The sequence below is a fragment of the Athalia rosae genome, chromosome 1 (genome assembly GCF_917208135.1).
Source record: "Athalia rosae chromosome 1, iyAthRosa1.1, whole genome shotgun sequence".
Classification (NCBI taxonomy): domain Eukaryota; kingdom Metazoa; phylum Arthropoda; class Insecta; order Hymenoptera; family Athaliidae; genus Athalia; species Athalia rosae.
This window is the reverse complement of record NC_064026.1, coordinates 3,787,006-3,812,438: the sequence shown is the minus strand read 5'-3', so window position 1 is coordinate 3,812,438 and position 25,433 is coordinate 3,787,006. Positions and strand designations below refer to the sequence as shown.

At 35.9% G+C, this 25,433-nt stretch overlaps 5 protein-coding genes across 10 annotated transcripts; 2 read left to right on the top strand and 3 right to left on the bottom strand.

Annotated features, from left to right (window-relative positions):
* The first annotated feature begins 575 nt into the window (after positions 1-575).
* LOC105690804 (4-coumarate--CoA ligase 3-like) lies at positions 576-6,308 on the top strand. Of its 2 annotated transcripts, XM_048660350.1 has the most exons (8): positions 576-1,344; positions 1,524-1,700; positions 1,820-2,154; positions 2,235-2,381; positions 2,479-2,522; positions 2,649-2,724; positions 2,810-3,087; positions 3,182-6,308. In XM_048660350.1, exons 1-8 carry the CDS (start codon positions 1,003-1,005, stop codon positions 3,505-3,507), a joined length of 1,725 nt encoding a protein of 574 aa, XP_048516307.1. In that variant the 5' UTR covers positions 576-1,002; the 3' UTR covers positions 3,508-6,308. The 2 variants fall into 2 exon arrangements, with proteins under 2 accessions (XP_048516307.1, XP_012264325.2); XM_012408902.3 differs by having other exon boundaries at positions 579-1,344; positions 2,479-2,724.
* On the bottom strand, positions 4,577-18,325 carry LOC105690805 (titin homolog). 5 transcript variants are annotated; one of them, XM_048660331.1, is made up of 8 exons: positions 18,167-18,325; positions 17,082-17,237; positions 12,060-16,844; positions 11,889-11,982; positions 11,051-11,313; positions 10,770-10,925; positions 10,352-10,665; positions 4,577-10,173 (listed from the first exon to the last, which is right to left on the bottom strand). In XM_048660331.1, the coding sequence occupies exons 3-8, from the start codon at positions 16,818-16,820 to the stop codon at positions 8,574-8,576; spliced, it is 7,188 nt and encodes a 2,395-aa protein (XP_048516288.1). In that variant the 5' UTR covers positions 16,821-16,844; positions 17,082-17,237; positions 18,167-18,325; the 3' UTR covers positions 4,577-8,573. The 5 variants fall into 5 exon arrangements, with proteins under 5 accessions (XP_048516288.1, XP_048516287.1, XP_048516289.1 ...); XM_048660330.1 differs by lacking the exon at positions 17,082-17,237; XM_048660332.1 differs by lacking the exon at positions 17,082-17,237 and having other exon boundaries at positions 11,931-11,982.
* Positions 18,326-18,448: 123 nt separating this feature from the next.
* On the top strand, positions 18,449-19,860 carry LOC105690808 (probable 39S ribosomal protein L49, mitochondrial). Its single transcript, XM_012408910.3, has 3 exons — positions 18,449-18,669; positions 19,243-19,432; positions 19,510-19,860. Exons 1-3 carry the CDS (start codon positions 18,568-18,570, stop codon positions 19,782-19,784), a joined length of 567 nt encoding a protein of 188 aa, XP_012264333.2. The 5' UTR covers positions 18,449-18,567; the 3' UTR covers positions 19,785-19,860.
* Positions 19,861-20,020: 160 nt separating this feature from the next.
* LOC105690807 (elongation factor 1-gamma) lies at positions 20,021-23,153 on the bottom strand. The gene is made up of 7 exons (XM_012408908.2): positions 23,000-23,153; positions 22,724-22,873; positions 22,500-22,563; positions 22,039-22,181; positions 21,222-21,485; positions 20,612-21,070; positions 20,021-20,490 (listed from the first exon to the last, which is right to left on the bottom strand). Exons 1-7 carry the CDS (start codon positions 23,009-23,011, stop codon positions 20,335-20,337), a joined length of 1,248 nt encoding a protein of 415 aa, XP_012264331.1. The 5' UTR covers positions 23,012-23,153; the 3' UTR covers positions 20,021-20,334.
* A 142-nt stretch (positions 23,154-23,295) lies between these two features.
* Positions 23,296-25,427, bottom strand: LOC105690820 (actin-related protein 10). Its single transcript, XM_012408936.3, has 5 exons — positions 25,213-25,427; positions 24,875-25,027; positions 24,366-24,650; positions 24,007-24,286; positions 23,296-23,905 (listed from the first exon to the last, which is right to left on the bottom strand). Exons 1-5 carry the CDS (start codon positions 25,287-25,289, stop codon positions 23,570-23,572), a joined length of 1,131 nt encoding a protein of 376 aa, XP_012264359.2. The 5' UTR covers positions 25,290-25,427; the 3' UTR covers positions 23,296-23,569.
* Between the last annotated feature and the right edge of the window lie 6 nt (positions 25,428-25,433).

Here is a 25,433-nt window from a genome sequence, read left to right as displayed (position 1 = left end):
ATCTTAATATCGTTCATGCGTCTGGTCGCTGAAATATTTCTCAATTCGGCAATCTGAATCGGTCAACCAAATTGATTTGCCATTAGAAATAATGAAGTTACGTATTATCTCTTTTTTGGGTCCTTGATTATTGCAAAGAAATTTCCGAAAGATGAAATGTGGGCAAACTATTGTAGGCAATAGCCGTTTTACTTCCCAAATCTTGATTTACGTAATCAGTGATAACGATGAGACTGCATTTTTGCTTATCACTTAAACGTTTAGTCGTACTCAATTCGATGGAGTACGTGATAAAGCACTGTTCTGCACATACGATATTTCATGAATACAATACGAGTACTGTAAGTCTTTTGAAACATTGATGTGAAAAAATTATGAGCTAGTTTTTATGCATACCTAAAGTTGAATTTCCCTACGACTAATACCTAATTTTTTTCTTCGCCAAGTACAGACAGTTGTCCTTGGTTTGTTATTCTTTACGTTCGTACCACCGTTCACTATAATTTAGATCATTATTATCTACGAACCTGTCGTTCACCAGCAAACCACATGGGTATTTTATTCTTGATGAATAACAGACGCAAATGTTGAAAATGTAATCAACTGCACGCGATACCGAGTTAATTCTTCTAAGCGACAAAATCAAGGTTGAGAGTTCAATGACTGGGGGAAGTCTGAGACGAAAAGACTGCTGACCACAAGCTCAGTTGACTTGATCAGATCCTACAGAGCACTACGTCTGTTTGAACGTGTGCGTTAAGTTTGAAAATATCTCTTATTGTTAATCGACCAATAAGTACTTGGAGATTCGCTGTCGCGAATCTTGATACTTCTTTCAGTTCTTGTGCTCCACAGACCACACGAGCTGCTGTTTTTCCACTTCAGCAATCGCTATAGCTCACAACTCGTAGTGAAAAGTCAACCATTTCTCAATCAGTCAAGTTATCGCTGTTGCGCTGGGTGTTATTACAAACCGCTGTAGATCACAATATAAGTACGATAATGTCAAATATTTTTCGTATACTGAATCGATCAGTGTTAAAATTCGGATGCTGGAATGTTAGACCAGATTTCAAATTTTCTATAAATAAACGAGGAATGTTTTTTGCTGCCAATGGAAATCACCGCGATGAGCTTTATGTTGATACGCAAAAGAATGCATTTCTATCCACCCCGTCGATTCAAACGAAATGTCAGAGCAACTGGTACTCTACAAAAACTAAGTTGCGAGTGAACGAAGAAAATATTGTGAGCAGTCCATTCGAAGAATTGGAAATTAGTCAAGAACTTTTACATGAATTCGTTTGGAAAAACATAAATCGATGGCCCAACAAAACAGCAGTGGTAAGGCCATCAAATTGTACATGCGAACATTGCTAATCGCGTCGTCATCACTCTTAATTTAAAAGTCATATCATTTCAACACTAAGATATGGAAATGCGTGCCCAGAACAGAATTGACTCACACTTGGTGATTCTAAATTTTTTTTAATCACATTATAGGTATTGTTTTTGATCGATAGGTCTGCCCAATAACTGGTAAATCATATACTTACGCTCAACTACGTAAATTGAGTGGAAAATTCGCAAATTCTTTGCGTAAATTAAATTTGCGCCCCGGAAGTATCATCTCCGTAATTTTACCGAACATTGTTGAATTTCCTATTGTTGTTTTGGGAGCTTCAGAGGCTGGGATTAAAGTAAGTTTATCAACTTTTCGGCAACATGAGGATATATTGAACTTGAGTCTTTGCCAATTGCTTTTTTATGTTCATCTAGATTTTTTAATAAGAATGTAAATTATACTCTACATTTACAGATAACTACGTCAAATCCTGTATCCACGGCAAAGGAAATCGATCGTCAATTAATAAATTCCGATGCTTGCGCAATTATTACCATACCAGAACTATACACCCTAGCAAAACAGAGTATCTCTGGAAATTCCAATATTAAACTACCGATAATCTTAATTGACGAATCAATCAATAATTCTTTGCCGGAAAGTACTATCAGATTCAGCGAACTGGTATCAGATTCCGTTGAAATGATAAGTGAATCCGAAACCTCAAGAGATAACAGTAATGAAGCTATATACTTGCCATATTCCAGTGGGACAACTGGATTGCCAAAAGGGGTGGAGTTGTCGCATCGGTGATGAAATAATACTAAACTGAGATACGTTACAAATAGATTATCGAATTCGGTACCATAGTTTGAAACATGCTTTACAGAAATATGATCATGAACTTCAAACAGCTAAGCACGAAAGGGGTGTATACAGGTAGCGAAACAACCGAAACACATCAAGACGTACTTCCCCTAATATTGCCGGCATTTCATGCATACGGAATGGTCGTCGTACTACTGAATTATTTGTGGTGAGCGACAAACTACACGAGTTCTTATCGATCTGGCCCTGTCCAGTTCATCATCTTTTCCAACAAAATTGGAGACGGTTTTTCATAATCTTTGTAGCAGAGGGGCTAAGATATTATGCTTGAGAAAATTCACTCCTGAAGGTATGGTAAAATGTCTAGAGGCTGGATCGAATTTGTTGTACCTAGCACCTCCACTGGTACTATTTTTGGGAAACAGCGACCTAATCGCTTCGAAACATTTAGAAAGAGTTAACTTTGTTATGTCAGGAGCTGCGCCAATTGGTGAGGAGAGCGTCCGGCGTTTCTTGAATAAAGCTAATCACGAAATTATAGTTGCACAGGGGTGAGGAAATCCTATATTTATACCGTACCGATAATTACGAATTTATAATGCTTCAATATATTCACGTTAACGAAGTATGCTATAGATACGGAGCAACCGAAACTGGTCCAGTTGTTTCAACAACTGATAATGGACTGGACAATTTAAACGCAGTTGGATATGTTGTGTCAAACACAAACTTGCGTATTGTTGGTTTAGATGAGCAGAACGTAGGAAAAAATTTGGGGGTCAACGAAGTGGGAGAAATTTACGTTCGAGGTCCCCAGATAATGAAAGGATATCACAAAAATCCTGTAGCTACGGCAGAAACGATGGATGGTGACTGGTATAAGACCGGTGATATCGGATGTTACGACGAGATCGGTTAGCAAATATTAATTCGTGACATTTATCCATTTTGTTTTTTCATTTAACTTTTATCGGCTTTCTTATTTTCGCTCATTTCACCTGATTCCAGGTCACATACTAGTTAAGGATCGACTGAAAGAATTGATAAAAGTGAAAGGTTTCCAAGTTCCCCCAGCAGAATTAGAGGAACTATTACGATCTAATGAAAACATATTAGACGCTGCAGTAGTTGGAGAGCAACACCCTCAGTTCGGTGAATTGCCCAAGGCGTTTGTAGTATGCAAACCAGGAAAAAGACTCGACGAGGATGCGGTAAAAAAATTCATCGCCGAACGTGTACCAAAATACAAGCGATTGGGAACTGTCAAATTCATAGACGTAATCCCGAAAAGTGCCGCCGGTAAAATACTAAGGCGGGAATTGAAGAATATGTAAAATGAATCGATCTTGCTAGACAACTAACGATTCCAAACTTTTATCTTTTGTTTAAGATTTCCTGCGAATAGTTCATTTTTAAATCACCTTTTGATGGAAATTATCTTTTACTTCGGTTATAAGAGAACTTTCTTTTTTTTATTCCAAGTATTAATTTACACCCACAAAGACTTATATTTCTAATGTCTATTTATGTTTCAGGAACTATTATTTTTGTTCAATGAATAAATAATTGATAATGATGTACGAGAATAGAGAGTGACTCGCTTCCTAATTGTTCCCAATCGAAAACAATATAGGTATTACGTAAATGTGCGTATAAGTTCTTGAAATATAAAATTGTTTCAGGTTGTTTTTTAGTTTTCTTTTTGTTTGTTTTTTTTGTATTTTTATTGAATGTTGCGAATATATACAAAGGGAACTAATAATAACTATTACATGATATAACTAAATAAACAAAAGTAGTTATAATAATTGTAACGTATGTTAATATTACTTTAAATAACATATAATTTCATAACCAAAATTCAGGTGCGCTGACGTCGTCATTTTCATTTGAATTAACAATCCACTCGCTGATGTCAATTCCAAATTACACAGCGCGTCTGATACCTTAGCATTTAACTGATCGTACCCATTTTCTGTTGGTCACCCATTACAGATTATCAGGCTCAATTGAAGAGAGATCAACTTGTTTTAAATTGTTTTCAATGATTTTTAAAATAATCAATCTCTCCAGTATCAAATTGAAAAGGTAGCACCTATTTACGAAAACGTTAATTCATAAGTCAATTTTTGTTTTCGCGCATTCAGATGTTCAAATAACGTGAGGAGAACTCAATCAGGGAAGAATTCAGTTTATCGCGAATTTTTATTATTACAAACCTAAACCACTTTCATCATTTCCATCAATTTTGAATTTTGTTGCGATGATGGTGAAACAAAAAAAGAGATTCAGATGAAATGGTAGTTTTCAATTCAATAATTCAATTTTCTTTCATTTTTTCTTTATAAAAAATATTTTTAATGTGTAACAGGCTTGTAAAAATAGTAAGCCCATAGGTATCAAATCAAATTGGCAGTGAAATACCTAATCCTTATTGCGACTTTTATAAATTTCCAAAAATATTTAAGTCGGTGAATGAACAGACCACAAGTAAATATTACTTTTCAAATAGCAATGACATTTTTATTGCTTGTAAAATATCTCCAGCCTCTAACCATGCATGGGATTCAAATTATTATCTTTTTTCTCATCTTTTTTTGCATTCATATATTCTTTTTAATATACAACACACATGCAGCATTGAGTAATACAAGACACTTTGGTGGAAGACGATAAAAGTAATTAATATGTTCGCGCGCGATATGCATCAATGGAAATTACAAAAAAAAGTGAAAATTAACACGATAAATTTTATTGCAAGTTTGATGATTTAATATACATATGTTATGTTATACAAGATAAACGATCAAAGATTAGGAACAACACTCGAACAGCCGATACTGAGCTACTTCAAAACTTATTGTTGAAGAATATTCGAAGAAAATTTGGGATTGATTATAGATGAATATTTGAAAGATTCATGGTTTCAGCCTTCCTTAAATAGATGCTACCATTAAATCTGGATAAAGCCCTTAGAAAGTGTCCTATATCACTCTTTACAACACCTGTTTAACGTCACTATCATTTTCCTCAGTCCTTTTACAATAGATATACCCTCTGCCACCAGAAAAATAGAATTCTTAAAACTTAAGCTTAGTTCGTAGATCTATCATACGACCTAAGTGTGTAACACAAGGATGAGTATGAGATACCGAGAAAAATATACAATGGAACAAAATTCTACCCTCTAATTCAGGATGCTCGTCTGAATTTCAGGCCAAACCACAAAATTTATGTTCTGATGAGAGGTGCAGGAATTATACACTTGATACAATATTCCCAATACTTTGTCGTGCATCTTTGCGCAAATGTATGTAGTTACATCATATTTTTTGCGGAAGAGTCGAATTTCACTGTCTACTTTGCCGGTATCTCTCTCTTCCTTAAACTCTGAGACATAACTGTCCTTTAACAACAATAACTGATTATCGAGCGTTTGCAATAATTAATTTGAATTCGATATATATATATATATAATATATTTATATATATCAAAAATATCCTTAGTAAAATAGAGAATTTATATGTATAATGTATTATTTATATACTTTGCATTGTATTACACTCTGTTACATGTAATTAGTAGCTTTCATATATGTAGGTTGCTGCAATATTCCGTTGTAACATTTTCTTGTTATTTTTTCTGTTTAACTTTTTCAAAGTTTCCTGAACTACTTGCTGTTTTGTAATCCACAAAAACGGAGGATAAAGAGTGCCAAATAACAGATGAAACTTCAAGAACTCAACCTTACTGATAAATAATTTGTACACAGTACGCGAAATTATGTTTCTGTCCTATTGCAAGAGTATGGATAATAGAAAGGAATTTGTCAAATCTACTTGAAAAACTGACGTCGATGTTAAAACACATCAACATCTTGGAACTTACATCTTACTTATACTTCAGATCTTCTACACATGGATACATCTCATATGTTTTGGTATGTCAATCAATGATTCAAACTTTGCACCTTGTATTATATAAAGTCGATACAAAATGTTACACAGCCCTTAGATTGATTTCTCCATACTTACATAAATACGCTTCTTTATGTGAATTATCATGGAAAACTTTTTACACCGTGCAAAATTTAATATATCTGATTGGGTAATAGAGTGGCACTTGGGGGGGGGGGGGGGGGGGGGGAAAGACTCATTGCAATAGATATAAGCAGATTTTGTGTTCTTGAAAATAATCTCAAATATAGCAAATGAAAACTTCTATGCCATAATACAAGTCAGTATTACTCAGTAACAGTATTTACAAAATACACAGATTAAAAAAAAAAATGGATAATGATCGCTCAAACAGTTCTTTTCATTTAATTTGAAATCCGACACCCTCTCCTTACACACTTAGCTGCTGCTAAACAGTTGAGCTATCACTTAGTAGACAGGCTTCAGGCCCATGCATAGGCAGTTTTTATTCAAATCGATGCTTTAACGCATAAGTGGTAAATGAACCGTATCTGGCAGAAATTTTATGCCGGTTGCACTATATACAAATTGTATGCACACTATTTATATGAAAATTGATTCACACTCTTTTGAGATAACTGCATAAAAAAAGCATTGTAAGTGGTTAGTGATCGCAGTATCAGGAATACCCTTTATCAAGGACAGATAATTTCTTAATGGTGGCAAATGTCAATCATTGCCGTGCAGCATGGGTCTCAAAAACTGTTCATTTTATATTACCACTTTTAATAAAACTAAGGAATCTTACGCGAATTATGATCGTTATTATTTATTAATTATGTACATTATAATTATGTTATAATAAATAAGCTCAACGCATGTCCTAAAATTGAATTAACTATTTATACTTAATTTCATTTCGTAATTACAGATTACTATTATGCTCCTCGCTTGAGACGCATTATTTTGTGTGTATATATATATGCGCGCGTGTGTGTGTGTGTGTGTGGTGTAATGTGTAAGTCTATATAATTAAAAGATAAAAGGCTAATCATTCTTCTAAATCTAAGAGTATAGATAATACGCACAAGAGTGCTGGATATTAAGCAAAAATAAACCAGTGGTCGCACAGACATGATGGCATACTGATACTCTCAACAATTTGATAAATCATTTCATGTAGCAGATCTAGAGCTCGGTGAAAAATTGATGAAAAAAATTAAATTAATAATAGCGCAATTAATGGGTTACTTTTAATAGGGGTTGATTAAGGCAACACGAGGGTAGAGGAAACTTAGTTCGCAAAGCAATCTGCTCGGTGACATCCAACACTCTTTCCTCACACTTTCACCCTAAATTATACACGTAAAAAAATGATTTAGGTAGCGCTGATATGGTTCTGTTTAGGTAATAACTAATATTTATATATACCGTCGTAAGTCATTTTAGCGTATTAGGTAGATAATAACTATCATGTTCTCACAATGTTTAGGCACTTTTCATAATGAACATTGATATATTCAGTAGTGTAAGGTCTTGTGCTAGAATAACATAAGATTTACCGGACCGTTTATATTTATTTAGTATCACTGCTTGGCCTGTATAACCATTTGAATGTTTTCAAATGTTCTAATTAATCTTTACGATCTGCAAATTTGTTTTCTAGAATATTCGATTCATTTCTGCAGAATCATTCTTTTACAGATATATATTAAACGTTGCACAATACGTTATTGTAAATATTACTTGCAGACTTTGCGAATTCTCGAAATATTCGGGTATTTGAGAAACGTTCGGACCTCGAAACCGTTTGTTCTTTGTCTACTATATATTGGGTAAATTCTTCGAATATCTGATTCACTAAAAGTCAGTGACTAATTCACCATTACGTTGTGATAATTTTATATCTGGTAAAAAAGGCTATATTTCATTATCCATCTGAATTCAACAATTCGAATATTTTACAACGCGGAATTTCAAATTTCTAATCCGCTGTTAACGCAGGCCTAATCAGTCCCTGTTATGCATTCAAATAAATCAAGTATTGCATAGAACATGGTGAAAATAAAGAAGTGCGCTCTCTTAGCCTACATTCTCATCTACTACAAAAAAAAAACATATTAGAAAAAAAAAAATAAAAAAACTGTACAACTAATAAAAATCGCAGTACACGCGGTTGATAATATATAATAATGCAAAAATATTAAAGGCTCAATGGTACTATACATATATCGATAAAGAAAATTTTCAACACTCTAGATAATAAATAATATGTGTAAATCCAATTGATTGACCATAACCAGACGAAACTCATTTGACTGTATTCTAGAAAGGTGTAAAGCAACTAGTGGTAATAATCTAAGTTACTTCAAGAGAGAATTCTCATTTTTTCACTACAATATAAAATTGTCATGATAAAGTTTTTGATGCATAACGTGGCCCAAAAAGTGGTGCAAATTAATAAATTGATTATTTCAATTTTTTATTTATCAGTAGGTCTGGTGATCGTTTGTGGTATCACGGTCAGAGATTTTGGAATTTTTGGCATTATTGGAATCGTGTTCGGAGGTTTTGTAGTAACTTGGATTGATTTTGGTAAGTTTAGATTATTTATCAAATTTTGTGTCGGGCTGTTTTCGTTTGATAATGACCGAACGTCACAAATCAGTGGTTCGAAATCACTTCTGCTTTGTCTGCTGAGCATTTCCTGCTGCATTCGCAAATGTTTCTGAAATTGCGTCTGTGCAGCTATTTGTGCCTTCTGATATTGAGTTGCTGGTCTGTTATGTAGGTTTGATGGAGATACAGAGCCGCTGCTAGTTGTTGCCATGTTAACATTTGGTGGCATTGGCTTCTCACTAAGCATTTGCTTCTGCTTTTTCAAGTTCTGCAGTTTTTTGTATTCAGGTTCGCTCAACTGGAACACTTTACCACCAGACGTCACAGGCAGTCTATTGTCTTTACGCTTAGCATTATTTGTGGTGCCTGTACTCGTTGAAGGCAAATTTAAGCGATGTAAGTTTGGTGGAGGTTTTTTTATGATGGACACACCTGTATTTAATTTCAAAATATGTGGTGGACTTCTTTTCGATGAATTGGACTGCGAACTCTGATTAATAGAATTCATCGTTGATAATGTAGGGTAAGAACTAGTACTGGGTATGGAAAGTCTATCTCTCTCCATCATGAAACCCCCGCTCAATCTCCGTGGATTGGCAAATTCTGATGAAATTGGTTCCAGAATTGGTTCGTCGACCTTTTCTGGTCCCTCATAAGATATTAACCGATTCTGAACAGACGTCGAGTAGTTAATTGCATTTCGAGATGCATTGGGGGCTAACACCAGATCACCGGACCTGTAATACTTTTCCAGAAGTATCAAGTGTCTAAGAAATGAGCTTTGATTGCCATATGGTCTTTGTAATTCTTGCCAAAGTAGTTTGGTATCTCTGTCATACTGTATCATGGTGGCACACTTCTCCCAGCCTTGAGGCGTAACCTCACGGACGTTGTTAAATTCAACATTTGCATGTAAATTCATGTCTTCTTCTCCAGGGAATAGTGTACGAACACTGATTGAAGGATTTGCCCCTAATCTTTGAACAACAGGAGTGATATCACTGTTTGTCCTTGCCCTTTTTGGTAGCCTCGTCAAAGTTACTTCTTTGTCCATAGCTAGTATCTCAACAAGATCATTCGTATTTTCGCTGGTAATGTTAGAGCTACTATTGAAGGCTTGTAGGTCAACAGATTTCCGCTTTTTAAGATTTTCTATCGAATCCTCAACATTCAGAATTTGAATGTCAGGTCGATCTTGATTCAGGCTCTTTCCAATCGTTAAATTACGATTGCCAAAGCTATCATTATCTGTTTCGAAGTTGATTCCGTCATTTTTATTCGGTTCAGGTGTTGATTTTTCAGATGTGGAATTCTGGGCACTATCAAGGGACTTAGAGCTACCACTCTTACCTTGTCCACATTTCGACTTTTTTCGTTTTTCCTTGTCTTTGGCAGGCTGGTTCTGGGAAGACGAATCGTCTTCTTCGTTCTCCAGTATTTCAATATCGTGGTAGTGTAGAATACTGTAACAAATATTGTTCAACAACATCTATTTCATCATCCCAATTATAATCGTACTGAAGCTTTTCTCTTTTAATTTTGAGGTGAAATAAAATTGGAAACATTTAAAATGCTAATTTGATTTATGGTGTATGATAATTAGTCGGTTGAAGTAAAATTGTGCACTACAAAAATACTCACCGTTTCCGATAACTCTTGAAGAAAGACTTGTGGTTCGCGTTCATGTTTTCAATATCTTTGTACTTCAGTTGCAGCTGGGTAAAATACCTACAGAGTTTACAGACAAAAGTACCAACTGAAAGGGGAACTGGTATCCCCTGTTGTCTAAGTCGTTCATTCAATTCTTCAGTTTCAGCAGCAACTAATTGATGTGTGTGAGTTCTGGCTAGTCGACGCTTGCAAAGAGCACATGTTAGAAATCTTTCAATCTTTGAGTAGTGGTTCACACAAAAAGACATCGAAGTATGCTGGCTTGATTCCCAGTCTATGTCCACCTGTATTATTAGAACATAAATTACAAAAAAAAACTTTTTATTACCAATGAACAGTATGGTGAATATGAGTAGCGGGTCCATGAATTTTTAAGTATAATACTTGCCTGATTTTGCAGTCCAGCTTTAATTTTGAGTAGCCATCGTCGCTTTACGTGATGTCTTGCTGGTTCTCTGCATTCTCTCGCAGTACATTTAGATACCATCAATTGCCGATGTTGCCTTTGCGGTTTACTTTGCATGTTGGTAGGACTGGTATTCGCCTTCATTGGTTCATGCAATAAAATTTGTTACTTCACAAATTTTTCAACAACTGACTCAAGTGTTGATAAATAGTACTTTTCCTCCCATTAATTATATAAATCTAAAAGGTAATGACTCGTTTTACCTTTCTATCAACGTGGCGATAGCAAGCATCGCAAAGGCACGAATCCTTTGTTAGATGCCTCTCAACATTCAAAATCTTTTTACGTCGTTCGTCAGATTTCATTGTAGCCAGGTGCATTGGTGTATCTAATGAACCAAACTTTCCGAAGCAATAGCAGCATACATCTGCACACAACCTTCCTGGATGTATGGAAAATGATGAAGATTTTTCTGGAATAACAAGGGACTGTCGATCCTTTGACGGTGATTCCTCCGGATCTTCATCTGCAATAGCCAAGATTCCTATTACAATGCAGAGCTTTGCATAATGAAACTTGATTATTTCGAAATATTTGTTGATGAATAATAAATGATGAAAGTTCAAGTATTAATAGGTATCTCTGAAAACTCTGCTGTACTGAGAAATAAATTTCTCGTAAATAGGTTTTTCAGCTTATAATTTTTGCTGCCTGTATGGATCTTGATCTGATCATTGAATTCGTCTAAAAATTACAACATGATTTTGGAAGCATGCTTGTTATACAGAAACCAAGTTGATATCCAAAATAATTCAATAAACCAAACTAAAAGAATTATATCATAAAAGATTGCTGTATCTATTTTCTTCATAATTGTTATACTCTCATCCAAGTGTTAGAATCATATTATCCCAATGTAAATGGCAAAGTCACAGCTTCAACATTACTTCTACATAATCCACTTAATACACAACAACCTTTTTTTTTGTGTTAAGTTTTATGAGTATGATAAAACAATTGTAAATTTTAAAAAATTTAATAAGCATGGGAGAAAGAGGTGTGATTATGTAGTTATTAGAAAATGCCCGCAACCAAGATTACCGCAAGAATGTCTGTGATTAGTAGAGAACTTGCGGTTCGCACCGGAGCTGCTGTCACCTAAGCCGCTGGTTCCAAGCTGAAAAAATAAATTTTGCTGTATTACCGACCATTAATTCAATGAACGACAAGTACTCTAAAAATGAAAAATTTCTCAACATGAATATATCTCACCTCCTTTTGGATAGTATAGAATTCAGGTGAGTCCCCATCTCCATCACTGCGTCCTTGTTTCAGAACCATTTTCAATGGGGATCGCGATCGCTTCTTGTCCTTTTCTTTTTGAACCCTTATAACAGTCTTCAAGGTCCCTGTATACTGTTCCTTTTTAGCTTTCTGATGATTCATACGTTCTGCTGCCTTCTCTAATGACTCCAAGCCAAGAAGCCTCAGAATTGACTCCTTCTTTGCCTTGTCCTCAGGAGTTTCCAGGATTTTGGGAGTTACTGCAGCACTGCCAGATGATTCACTTGAGGTTGAGGTCTCATCTAAATCCTTATGCAATGTTTCGGGTGTTTTCGAGGTATGGTCAATCATTTTTTTCCCATTATCTGAAGTTACCGAATTTCTAGACTCGCTTTGGATTTGGTCAGATAGCGTAGTGAGGTTGTCTGACTGTTTCTTATAAAGCACAACATTTTCCATCTCGAATTTTACACTTTCCAAGTCAGTCTCTGAATGGCTACGATCATTGTCACTCTTACGGATTTTGTTAGAGCCAAATATGTTTTTAGAGCCACCTTCTGAAAAACCTCTGAAATTCCCACTTGATTTGAATGTTTTTTGATATTTTTCTGCCAAAGACTGAGTATTTTCGTTTATTTTTGCCACCTCGTTGTCTAAGAGAGTTTCTTCCTTATTCTGTTGGTCTGATTTCTTGTTATCTCTTTTACTACGTTTCGTTTTTGCAACGTTCTGTACTTGTTGTTGTTCATCCTTGCGTTTTTTGACCTCCCGACCACGTCGGGTTCGAATTAATGGTCCTGAAGCTGCGCCTTTTTCAATTGGTTCTTGTTTTACAACAATTTTTTCAATTTCATCCGTGCTGGATGAACGATTAGAATTAGTCTGATTACTCAATTTTGATTCTTGACCATTATCAATCCTTTGCAAGTCTACTTGTTTTGTTAGATGTGTTTTCTCATTTATGTCTGTATTCTGAACAGTCTCTTGTGATTTTCTACCAGATTCCACCTTCTTTTGTCTATCTCGTGCTCTCAATACCCGCTTGTTCTCCTCATTTAAGGATGATTGCTCTTCGTTAATAATATTTCTTTCAGTGTTTTCTAGTTGTGAATCTCTTTTCATAGTGCCTTCTCCATTGGATACATCGCTTTTCAAATTCTCATTTGCCACAAGTGAAGATTTTTGGTGGTCGTTCATTCGTTTTTCTGATGTTTCACCTGAAACAGTCGAAGATCGATTGTTTTCATTGCTCTTATCTATTTCTTTTGAGACTTCTGGGTCCTTTTCAATATTTTTCTGATTCATCAACGCCCCTTGTGTTACTGCTCCGAAATCTCCGCAGTTAGAACTTTTTTCTACACTTAAGTTGTTCGATTCCATAGCATTATTTGTGTGTACCAAATGTGACACACTCTGAGATGATATTTCTGACGATTTTTCCGTTCCTTCATCTGAGACCTTTGATGTTAGAGATAAATTTTGACTACTGAGAATGTTTTCCTGACCATTTAATGATAATTGACAATTATGAGCTGCATCGTGGTCAAAAATTATTCCATCCCCCTTGCTATCCCTAACACTGTCTACTGATTTTTGAGTCAATTTCTTCGAATCTATAGTCTCTTTTGAATAAACAGCATCAGTATGAGACAGTTCTTTTTGAGCCAAAACTTCACTAATCTCTGGGGCCATGCTCAAAATATCAGAATCAGTAAATGAGGATTCTAATGCATCCAAAAATCTGTTAGTTTCCACTTCGCTGTCAACAATGTCAATGAAGTCTTCACAAGTTGCGTTTTTATTTGGATTTTCCAAACCCGATTTTGGATTTTCACCAACATCTGCACTTGCAATTGGTAGGCAGCTTACATCATCTCTAATCACTTCATCTGTTGTCTGTTGGACAGATATGGTAGGTTTTGTATCTGCTGATTCGCTTTCAGCCACCAATCTCTCTACTTCCCTGGAAATACTTTCCAATGTTTCAGATTCTTCAGATTGTATTGTGGCATTCAAACAAGTCTCATTTTTTTTTACATTTGCTGCATAACCCACAAGAGAGCCTAGGTCTTCGGAGATTTCTATAAGCTCATCTTCAATTTTAGTTAATTTCATAGTGCCATCAGCTGTTGTTGCTAATATTGCACCTTCTGTAACATTCGAATTGCAGTTATTGCTGGAAACGTCTGTACCATCTTTCAACTGCGATTTGAACGTGTCGTAATTGATTGTACATTGAGAGGTGTCTTTCATGCTTGATGATGAATTAGCAGGTAATGAAGCATTCTTATTCTGTACTAGTTTATCCAAAACTATCAAGGATCTCCTTTTTCCTTCATCTGAAGCAGCTTTAAGTGTATTCTTATCACATTCTACTAATTTGGCAATGATAATCGGTGAGACCGCTGAAGTAGGCTTATTATTTTTCTCGTCATTCATAAGTAATTCAACATGAGAGCTACAATTTCCTGCTGGGAGCTCTTCCTTTTTAGTATCCACCAAATCCTGACATGTATTTTTACTGACTTCTATCAAATTACTGACGGATGCTACATTGCCATTGTCGCTGCCAGTCTTTTGACGTTTTTCTGACTGTGTATCTGCTATTTCCATGTCACCCATTACCATTTTCTCAATTTCTTTGGCAGTATCAGCAACCTTAGGTACAGAGTTTTCTGAATTTTCAGAGTTTATTTCATTCTTAGAAATATTTGGGGTATTTGCATCAACCTCTTCCTCGTCGTGACTTTTTTTTTGTGACTCAGTACTCAACGGTGCAACTATCTCTTCCATCTTTGACATTTCGAAATTTTTATTCAAAACTAGACCTTTCTCTGGACCAAAAATTTTACTTTCAATTGACTTGGCGATATTTAATTTGATGTTTTCTATCATTTGATCAATCTGCGATTTGGGATTATCTGATTTATCTGCTTCATAAAAAGAACCAACAGTTTTCTTCATTTCAACATTTAAACTACTTCGGCGACTCTTAGGTTTATCTGAAATATTTGCTAGAATATTTTCCTTACGCATATGTTCTAGACCAGTGCCTTTTTTTGAGTCGTCTTGTGTACCAGCATCCTTTGTGATTATTTTCATTTCTTCGTTCTTTAGATCTGTAGTTGGCTTGCCATCAACACTCACAGTAGGATCTGTGGTCTTAGCTTTGGTTTTTGAGCGTAACATTGGCCCAACTTCAGCAGTTCTATCCCCACGTTCTCCATTATTATTATTACCAATTTCAATACCGCTGTTCTCGTCATCTTCAAAGTGTTTTATCAATCCTTTTTCATTTGTAGGAGTCGAGATCTCGCCTTTAGCCGAACTCATATTTTCTCGTGAACTTTCTAAATTGGATTCATAAAAAAATGTATCAACTTCAAGAACATCCATTGATGAATCACCGGCACAACTGTCAGAGCCAATTTGATCTTCTGTTTCAAATTTGATTTCGAGTTCTGATGATCTGCGCAATTTTCCGTTCCGAAGGCTTCGCTGTGGCAGTGTGCGATTATATCTTGTTCTGGGTAATGTGTTTTTTGAAGTATCAGGACTACTTTGGTTCATATCTTTAAAAAGAAAACTTGCTTTTGGCAGCTCCTGGTCAGATTCTCTACTAATCTCATGCAAAGAGGTTTTCAATTCGTCTATATCTGGTTCTTTTTTGATTTCACTTTCAGACAACAACCTTTCGGAAACTTTTCTCCCTTTTCTGAACCTCTTAGCTGATCCCTGCGACTCTTCACCTGTCGGGTCTATAACTTTACAGGCAATCACCTCGTCAATTGTAAGATCTACCAAGTTCTTAGTATCAGATAATGCTTTGATATTTTTTAAATCAAACGTATTTCCACTCCGTGTATTGTTCTGAATGTCTCTTTCTTTACTAGTGTTTCTTTTGAGTCTAAGATTTTTTGAGGCACCTGCTATATCCTTCAACTCACTCTCAACGATCTTATGACTATTATCCTTCTCTTTGATAGACTTTTTACCAATAGCTCCTGCTTTACAAAGCTTATTAAATTTAGCGTCGGTCTCTAAGCTTGTATTCTCTTCAGTATCCTCGTTATTTAAATTTTGGGGCTTCTTATAAGTGATTTTAACTTTCCTGCCAGCCTTTGGACTGTTCCTTGAAATTATCACAGTGGAGTTAGTAGCTTCGGTTTCCTTGCCTGGAATTTCGGTAATACAATTATCAACTTCTGCACTTCTGATGGGGTACTTAATTTGTTTGGATTTCAGACTATGTTTCAATGTGTTCAAAGCTGTATGTACAGATTTCACAGTATTTCCAGAGGTACCCTTTGCACCAGTTCTGTTGACACTGTTATCGTGCTCAGGATTTTCAATGTCAGTTTCAATAGTTTTGTCCTCCTCTGGAATTTTTTTCGGCCTTCTACCCCTAACAGCTCTGATGGTTTCTGCGTTAGTTTTCCTCAGAGCCCTAATTGGTGCTTTCTTTGTAATCTTGACCTTTATTAGGTTGCTTTTTGTCGCTTTGAGTTTTGGCTTGCGCCTTAAATTTTTTATAGCTTTCTTGCGTGGCAAGCTAGCGTTTATTTTCACAGGAAGTTGACTGCCAGTAGCTACAGCATCTAAAATATCCTGAGCAATTTGTTGTTGCCTTGTGTTTGTCTGACCTTTGCCCTTTCTATTTTTTTGATCGATTGTTGGTAATGTACAATCATTATTCACCTTCGATTTTGACTTTGAAGGCGCTAGGGGTCTCTTCTCCCTGGATGCCATCTCACTTCCACCCACATTGGGCTCCTGAAATCCCGTTCATATCCATTGTTAATACTAGAGAGGAGCTTTCATTTTGCAATTACTGAGAAATTAATGCCACTAGCTGCAGTTGCCCTAAGTCTTATTGGGTCTTACAATACATTCGGAGTTATAAAAGGCACCTTTTACAACAATTACATGCTATTTAATAACGATTGGCTTTTGTTTTGTATTTGATTAATGCTCAGGGTAGACAAAAGCTGTTTCAGAATTCTCAGTCACCTTGAGTTACCTTCGAGTACGAAGGTACTTGAGCGAAAGCGAAGTTCCAGACGTTATTTCTGTAAGCACGAAGTTTCCCCCTAGATCTCGAATTTTCATATCAAACTTGCACATGTTTAAAATGAGACCTCTCTTGGTGTTAACGTTAATTCACATCTGCACATACCAGCAACAAAACAATTGAGCTATTTCAAGAACTTGCTGAACAATTGCTTTAAGTTTTAAAAACAAATTTGTATGTGTAAAATTATTATTTGAGGGTAACAAAGAAGAATAAGTAACTGTAAATACCTAGAGATATACATTTTCGAGGTATAAGATAAAAGTGTGCCAATCTAAATTATGCAAAGAGTATAAATAATATTGAATTTCTCAAAACCAAATCTATCGCTGGTATCCAAAATGTAACAAATGTCGAAATCGATGCAAAAAAGTTTTCGAAAAGATTCTATGCAAAATAAATTGATGGAAAAAATAAAAAATGAAAAATAGGATGATGGCGTGTATAATAGAATGGAGACTAGTTGCCATGTGATACTTTCTACAGGCTATGCACACGGAAACGTGAAATGAGTAAGGAATTCAGACGAAAAAAAGACAAAATAGAATTGTATACAAAATTTAAAAACGTCAGAGTTTCCTGTAAACTTGCAGTCACATCTCTTGTCTCAATAACAATTCGGAGCAGTAGGGAAAAATTATTGTTCGGGGGTTAATTGATGCGGCCCTGGCGCCAGAAAAATTACGTGACAAACTTTGCATTTACACGGATACATCGTGAACCTCTTCTTGCCCAGGGAAATGCCCGTGATATTTTTACCTATATCTCACGTTTGATGGCTCGAATTGTTGAAATTTTTAGCTCAACACTAAGCTGGGATCACGTATTAACTTCTGAGAGTGAAAATCGGACGGTGACTTGACGGTAAATCGTGAAAATCTTGTAGGAAATGTTTGCGAAAAAATAATCACGAATAAACAAAAGGTCGGCACTGACTTGATACTTGTACGACTTATTCCAAGAGTCCAGGTACCCTGGGGTTGGAATTTTTGATTTTATTAGAACAACAATGATGAGCACTCACCTCTGGGGCCAAAAATTTTCGCGAAAGTGCGTCGTTTTTCCGGTAAAATAGAAAAAATTACACAGTGAAAAACACGATCCCGTTTCAGGGTGTCTGTACGCTGTCCTACTGCTTTTACGCTAACACCATCTGACGATAAAACGATCAAGTTTTCTAAAACGTATACTGCATTTGTGCTAACTTTTCGTGCTTTATTTAGCGATGGAACCCTGTTCAAGAATGCTTCGAAGAGATTTATTTTACGACAATAATTAATCCACTATAGGAACTGACTAACAAACCCAAAAATTTTATAAAAAACACTCCCGAGGTATGAATTCACGATTGAATTTCAGGAACGAACAGGAGACGCGCCCATACGCATTAATGGCGGCCACCGACCCTTATTTACCGAAGTTAAAATGGCCGCCCTTAGAATTTTCGCCAGGCCCTGCGTTTCACCCATTTTTTCAAACTTATTGCCTAGCAATATTACAAAAACCACACTTTTCAACAATTTTAAGGTACTTTTTAAACTATTCCCATTCTAGATGCAATCTTCGAGACTTTAATTAGTTTGAACGGAGATCCAAAAATTCTATTTCCACGTAGCTCGTGCGAAGGGCCTCACGACAAACCTTATCGCGTACTACTTGTGTCATTTTGAGGAATTTTCATGAATTTTTCATCATCATCGCATAAATATGTATTTTCTTCGTAAACATTCGTCCTCTATGCTTTTAATAATATATTATAACCTTAAAATTATATGTAATCGACGATAGAAGGCATATGACCCGTATAAATGTTGATATTTTTTTATATTACGAAAAAGCACAACACAGTTGCCCTTGTACTGAAGATACATTCGACCATCAATGATCTTTTGAATGGATGTTCTTCAGCTCTGTACTACTTCTTAGCAAGCAATCTAATGTTTACTATCTGATTAATCTGAAATAATATTCCATAAATATCGGTTTCTTTTTAAAACCTAATCAAATGTCCAAATGATACATACAATTCTAAAATTCTTATTCATCAGTTAGATGGTCTGAAGCAAAGTTTCTAATTCTTTTACCATATTAACTTCCTAGATCCAACAAAGATGCAGCAGTTTCAAAAGCTCTCCAAAAGTTGGAGATCCATCAAATTACACAGAATTTGAAATTTCAAAAGACCCCAAAGAATGGTTCTTTGTGGAACGAATCCTGGCTCTAAAAACTGTACCTCCTGCTCCAACTTCAACTGACACAGAATTACCTTCAGGCTGGAAACCCCAATCTGGTACAAATTTAACTTTCCTCTCTACTGCACCTTTAGCATGTAAATTTATTTTCTTGATTGATTCTCTGTGTTCAAAGCGGATGCCAAAAAATTACCTTACTTTGTTGCCCGAACCAAAAATCACATGCAACCAGTCTACATCGCACGAACACATCGAGGTATGCGTAGGATTACAGAGCTTCACAAAATTCAAGGTGACATTTGGACTCTGGAGGCTGATTTGAAGAAATATTTGGAAGAACAGTCTGGAAAGCGAGTTGCAACTCAGATTCACGAAGTTGTGGGCCAAGTGAATGTTAAAGGAGACCATGTGATCCGAATCAAAGAATGGCTTGATAAAAAAGGGTTATAGAATAATTATGTAAGAAATAGAATAACGATAATTTGATCGTTTTCCAAAGTGAATAAAAGTTGATTCTTATTTATAATTAATTCACCACCATTATTTACTATAATTTTATTCCAATGTACCATATTTTTATAACTCTCATAATTTTTTCCAAGCACTGTTTAATCACTCACTAAAATATTCTGAGTAGTAAGGATATGTTCTGAGCTGGCAATAATCACGTTTGAGTCTTGTACAAGTTTACTGCAAATATGTTTTATTTTGCAAATAATAACATTCTTAACTTTACAAATGGAGGGTTCTGGTTTCTTGCTTTGCCGGGAAAAAAGTCAAAGTCAAATTATTCAAAGGATTTAATATTGTTCTGAAATCAGAACTGTTATAGTGTTATGTTGGGATACATGTAATTCATTTTCAAGCTGAGGCATTCGTAGACATGTCATATGCAAAGGATTCATGAGGATATTGCGTGGAAAATCTCATAGCCGGAAGTTCATTGTTTTATTATTTATTTCGTGTAAATAACGATTTTATTTCGAGCTTTAGAGGAACTCTATTTGAAAATTTTTCCTTGGTTAAACTTGCGGCCTTCTTTGTCAGTGCCAGTCCAGCTGAAGTACTGCTGTACTAACTTTTTAGTTTCCTCTTTAGCTGGGTCTAATTTTTCCCAATTGTACGACTCGTAATCAATCTGCCAGTCAGGACTGAGCTGCAAAAGATAACCAAATATGGTGTCAAGTATCAAGATTTTACATGAACGGTCATCAGCAAAACACTTTTCTGAGGTCAGTTGGAGGTTTGAGCTTAGAAAAATGTTGATAGAAACTAACCGGGAATGCCAACTCTTGTCCGCGCCATACCCAAATACCGCTGATAGTGCTGTTGTTGTCTTCACCAAACAGACAAACACTGGCAAAAGCTGCCTTCCGCATCTTATCAAGTCGCTGGTACATACCACCGATGAGATTGCAAGACATGAACACCTTTGTTAATTCCTCAGGGTATTTATATTCTCCAAACCAGATACTGTAATGTGCAGGATCGAATTCTTTCCAGAAAAAAGGTATTGAAACGGATTCATCTTCGTTCGAATAACAACGCTTGAAGCTGTCCATATCAAAGGTACCCTTAGGCATTAAATCGAAAGGATCCTTAGTTTTGGGTTCAGCAGGTAAATCATCAAGTAGCTCAGCTGGTTCTTTCGTATCCTTTTTGTGCTCCTTAGCCTGTTTTGGTTCCTTTGCTTCCTTAGCCTCTTTGGCTTTCTCTTTCTTTTCTTTTTTTGGGGCCTGCAAATTCGGACAAGGTTATAAACGGAAAAAAATGATACAACCTACGTTTCACAGAATTTGGCGCTTTCTAATGATATGCTCAAGATAATGATACAATTAGAAATGAAGTTGACTCTATATTTAAACTAAGCATGTCAAAGCTACTTACGATAGTTTTATCAGCCAATTTGAAGTTGCCAATGACTTTGATAGACTCTGGTTGATAAATGATAGTCTGGAACCATCTGTTAACATTTTGGAATGACTTTCGGAGACTTGGTTCCAGAACATACTGGTATAAATGTAACAGAGTCATAGCAACGCTGATATCTGCCAAAGTAAGACGTTCACCAACTAAGTAGGTCCTTGTTAACAGATGCGAGTTTAAAACCGTTAATGCTTGATGCACATCCTGCTTCGCATGATCGATAGTCTGAAACACCAACAGATGACTGAAACTGAATTCGGAAAAAAGTGATTTTCCATCAGGATTGTGAACGCCTCAATAATTGAAAATTTGACAAAAATTCCCGTAACAATTTTTGATCAAATCCAAGAACAAAGAGCACTAAAAAGCGAGAACTGATGGTCGATTGTTTGCAATCTCAGTACGCAAATGTCGAAACAAAAGACAGATACGTGTGGATTTCCTGCATAAATTCATCTGCCTTATCACGTTACAAGACCTGATTTTAAAGAAGTCAGACTTGTCTTTGAACAAAGGCATAATACTAATTTTATGCTATCATTGTGAAAATACGTTTGTCAGCTGACATCCATAACATCCTGCACATGTTTACACAGCTGCAACATTTGTGAAGTTGAGATGTAAAAATAGTACAAACACATCATTCTTGCAGATAAACTCACTCATGTTATTGTAAGAATTTTTTAATAATTTTGGAATTCTTATTAAACTCGATTTTTTATTAAAAAATATTTTTCTGTAATCTTGCATACTCATAGGACTCAAGAACTATTAATACCTGTTTGTTGTATTGCATGATGCCTAGTAATGGGAAAACCCATGCGCAGCTAGCAGGAAGAATCTCTGAATCGGCAAATCCAAACCATTGTACGATCTCAGCTCGTTCAACATCGGTCTTTCCTCTCAACTGCTCGTTGGCAACTGAAATAATGACACTATCAACACTTGTTTGAAATGCAAAGTTCATAGAGACAATATACCCTATAACAGGAAACTGCTGGGAGGAAACATTCCCACAGGACCAGGAGTGCTTAGCAAATGTGCCTTAACAGATATCTTAAAAGTAGTATGAACAGTCAAAAGATCACCAGTGAATACCTAATATAATGACAAGCAGTTAGAGTTTGATTATGTATCTGTAACAGCTACTCATTTTTGAACAATTGAGATGTTTAATGATGATGCACAATAGATAAAGAGAAAGCAATGAAGTTGGAAGAAATTGTCAAAGATATTTACCATAATAAGCAATGGCATTGCTTTCCGTAATGTATTTTCCATCAGCAGTCTCAAAAGCTGGAACCTTGAATGAATATATTATTTATAACGTATTAACAATGAAATATAACACAACCCAGTGTCAGCATATTGCAGCCAAGAAAAAATATGAAGGCGTTAAGTCGTTGCTAAGTGACAAGTTCATGAATATGTATCAAGAAAGGATGAAAAAATGAATCACTTACCTTTCCAAGGGGGAATTTTTTCAAAAAGGCATCGGACTTGTTGGTTTCACCAAGAACAAAGTCTTCGGCGACTTTAACCTGCGCACCGGAAAATTGGGCTGCGATCAGGGCCTTGTACGCCCTGAAGTTCTCTGGGTACGTGTAGAGGGTCTAAAAAAATTTACACGCCATTGTAATTTAGGATGTTTAATCGTCATTTTTCACACATTCCCGTCACCGATTCATTCGTTAATACGGTGATGTTTTGCGAAGAATATTTCGCGCAAAGACACTTACTCCGGACGCCATTGTGCCGTGTTACAGGAAGAGGAAGTGCAGAGATCAAAAGCCGGCTCCTAAACGAGCGCATGCGCCCCTTTCTAAACAGCTGTTTTTTCATTCCTTTTCGAACTGTCATTGGGGAATCCCATACGTCACACCGCACACAAGTTTCTACTACATTTCTACCATGGTTTCACACTAACGGGATACTTATGTGTACCGGATACGGTTATCGAGGGAGAACCTCGGAAGAACATACAAAAAATCACGAAACAATAGGGCATTGCGAATGCTCTTCGAGATTGAAGAAATAATATATGAATGAACGATGTATTTAGTTTTTTTTCTTTTAGTACACAAATTATAAATATAAAGTAAACTGATATAATACAAGGTATTTCAAATGGTTTGATTCGATTTTGCTTATACAACCCACGGGTATTATTTCCATTATTTAGCGCAGTCAGAATAAAGACACTGATCTCTGTATACACAGATTAGCGGGAAAACAACAGTAATAATACCACAGCTACCATTGAAATTATAAGATTGCTGATCTATCTATTACCTCCTTTCGGGAAATATTCATACAATATTTCTAATCGTATCAGGTTTTTGGTTGTCAATCAAACTTGCCCAATCTGGGACTCGGTTTAATTTTAAGTAATTTTCTTTAGTCAGACATCTTAATGGGAGATCTGTGATGCCAAATATAGCACCACCAAGCCATGCTGTGTAATTAGGCTTACAAGGTGCTGTGTGAAACTTAAATGTCTTCAGTTTCAACTTATCCGAGTATAAGTTGCTTTCCAAGAGAGCTATGAGCTCAGACTTTAACCGTGGCAAAAATCCTTTACTCATTGTTGTTCCTCCAATAAGCAATATGTTTTCTGCAAGTGGTCGTCTCATATCGACAGGGCACTAGAGCAAACAATAGAAGTATGTAATTTTGCACATTATTGACAGAAATATTCAGATAATAGTTCATAAAATACAAATAAGCGGTAATTTAAAACAGTTACTTTTACTATAGCATCCAATATCATAGTTGGTATACTCAAATTGTCGTTATCTCGCTCCCACAATAATTCGAAAGCTTTTTCTCGTACAGTTCCCGGAATGGTTACTGTTTTGACTCCGGGATAACTGACCGAAGGTGGAGCTACCGGAGCCTCCACAGTACCTAACTTGGCAGATCTTTCCAAAGTGGTGACAAAGCATGTTCTCACTTTGATATCTTCAAGTATCTTTTCATCAACATCCCCATCAACCAGCACATCTTGCAATTCCTCTTTAATAAATCTGCAGAATATGTAAAGAAGTATAAAACGATATATTCGGTGAAAATATTGTTGGAAATCTTTAATCTAGTTCCATTTACCCATGGACAGCTTGACCTGCTAATGGTAATGCTTGCCATGCCTTCAAGACTGGCACACCTTCATAAACTGGGATTAAAGTGGCCTCTTTATATCCCACATCTAACACCAGAGCAGTAGAAATTCCTAACGTACTCACAGCTACAAGGTGAGATGGCACAAGCATCAAAGAACCGATTTCAAAGTGACGGAAAAGCACTTTTGCCAGAGTGTTTCGGAAGTCTATTGGAGTTAATATAGACTCTACAACAATAACTTTGATATCTTTTGGGCTGACAGCAACATGCCTGTAAATCAAGCACATGCATTATAATATCATTCAGAATTACTTGTTTTTTTTTTTTGCTTTAATAAACTAATTTCATATAATGATATGTCAAACCAGGAATGGTATTGTCAAGTTCTACACACTCTAGAGTTTTGTTTCTATGAACTGAAATTCAGAAAATATCAAAGCAAAGTATATTAATCAGAGTGTCCAACGGCAAACTAGAGATTAATACGCCGTTACCTGAAAAAGAGTAAATGGATGAACTCAACTAGAAGTTGATACAAGTCATCAGCATCTTCATAAAGAAAAACTTTTCTAATTTTTGGTGTTTCTGGACATCTGACCTCTGTCCTTATTATACCCCGAGGTACGGATTCCCCAGTAAATCCATATCTGTTGACAAGACAAGAATTAGCTATCAGGTGCATTACTGAAATGCATTGAATAACTGACGATCAGTGTTTTCAGTCTCTTTTTTAAAAATTCTGGAATATTATTCAAAACGATAGACAATGTAATGTGACATACTATAACGTAATAGGGTGTTACATCTGCTCGAGTTGTCAGTGTCAACTTACTTAGTATACGCACTTCCAATATCAAAAACAACCGTAAGCTTGTCGGATATCAATCTAACACCCTCGTACATTGACATTGTGAACTGTAGTCCCTTAACTTCAATAATTTTATATACTAGTTCGAAGGAATAATATGTAGGTTAGTCGTAAATGGTCGTAAATGAACTGTCAATCGCTGTCAATGCGATGGATGTGTGCCTCTGCCTGTATGTGCACAAATG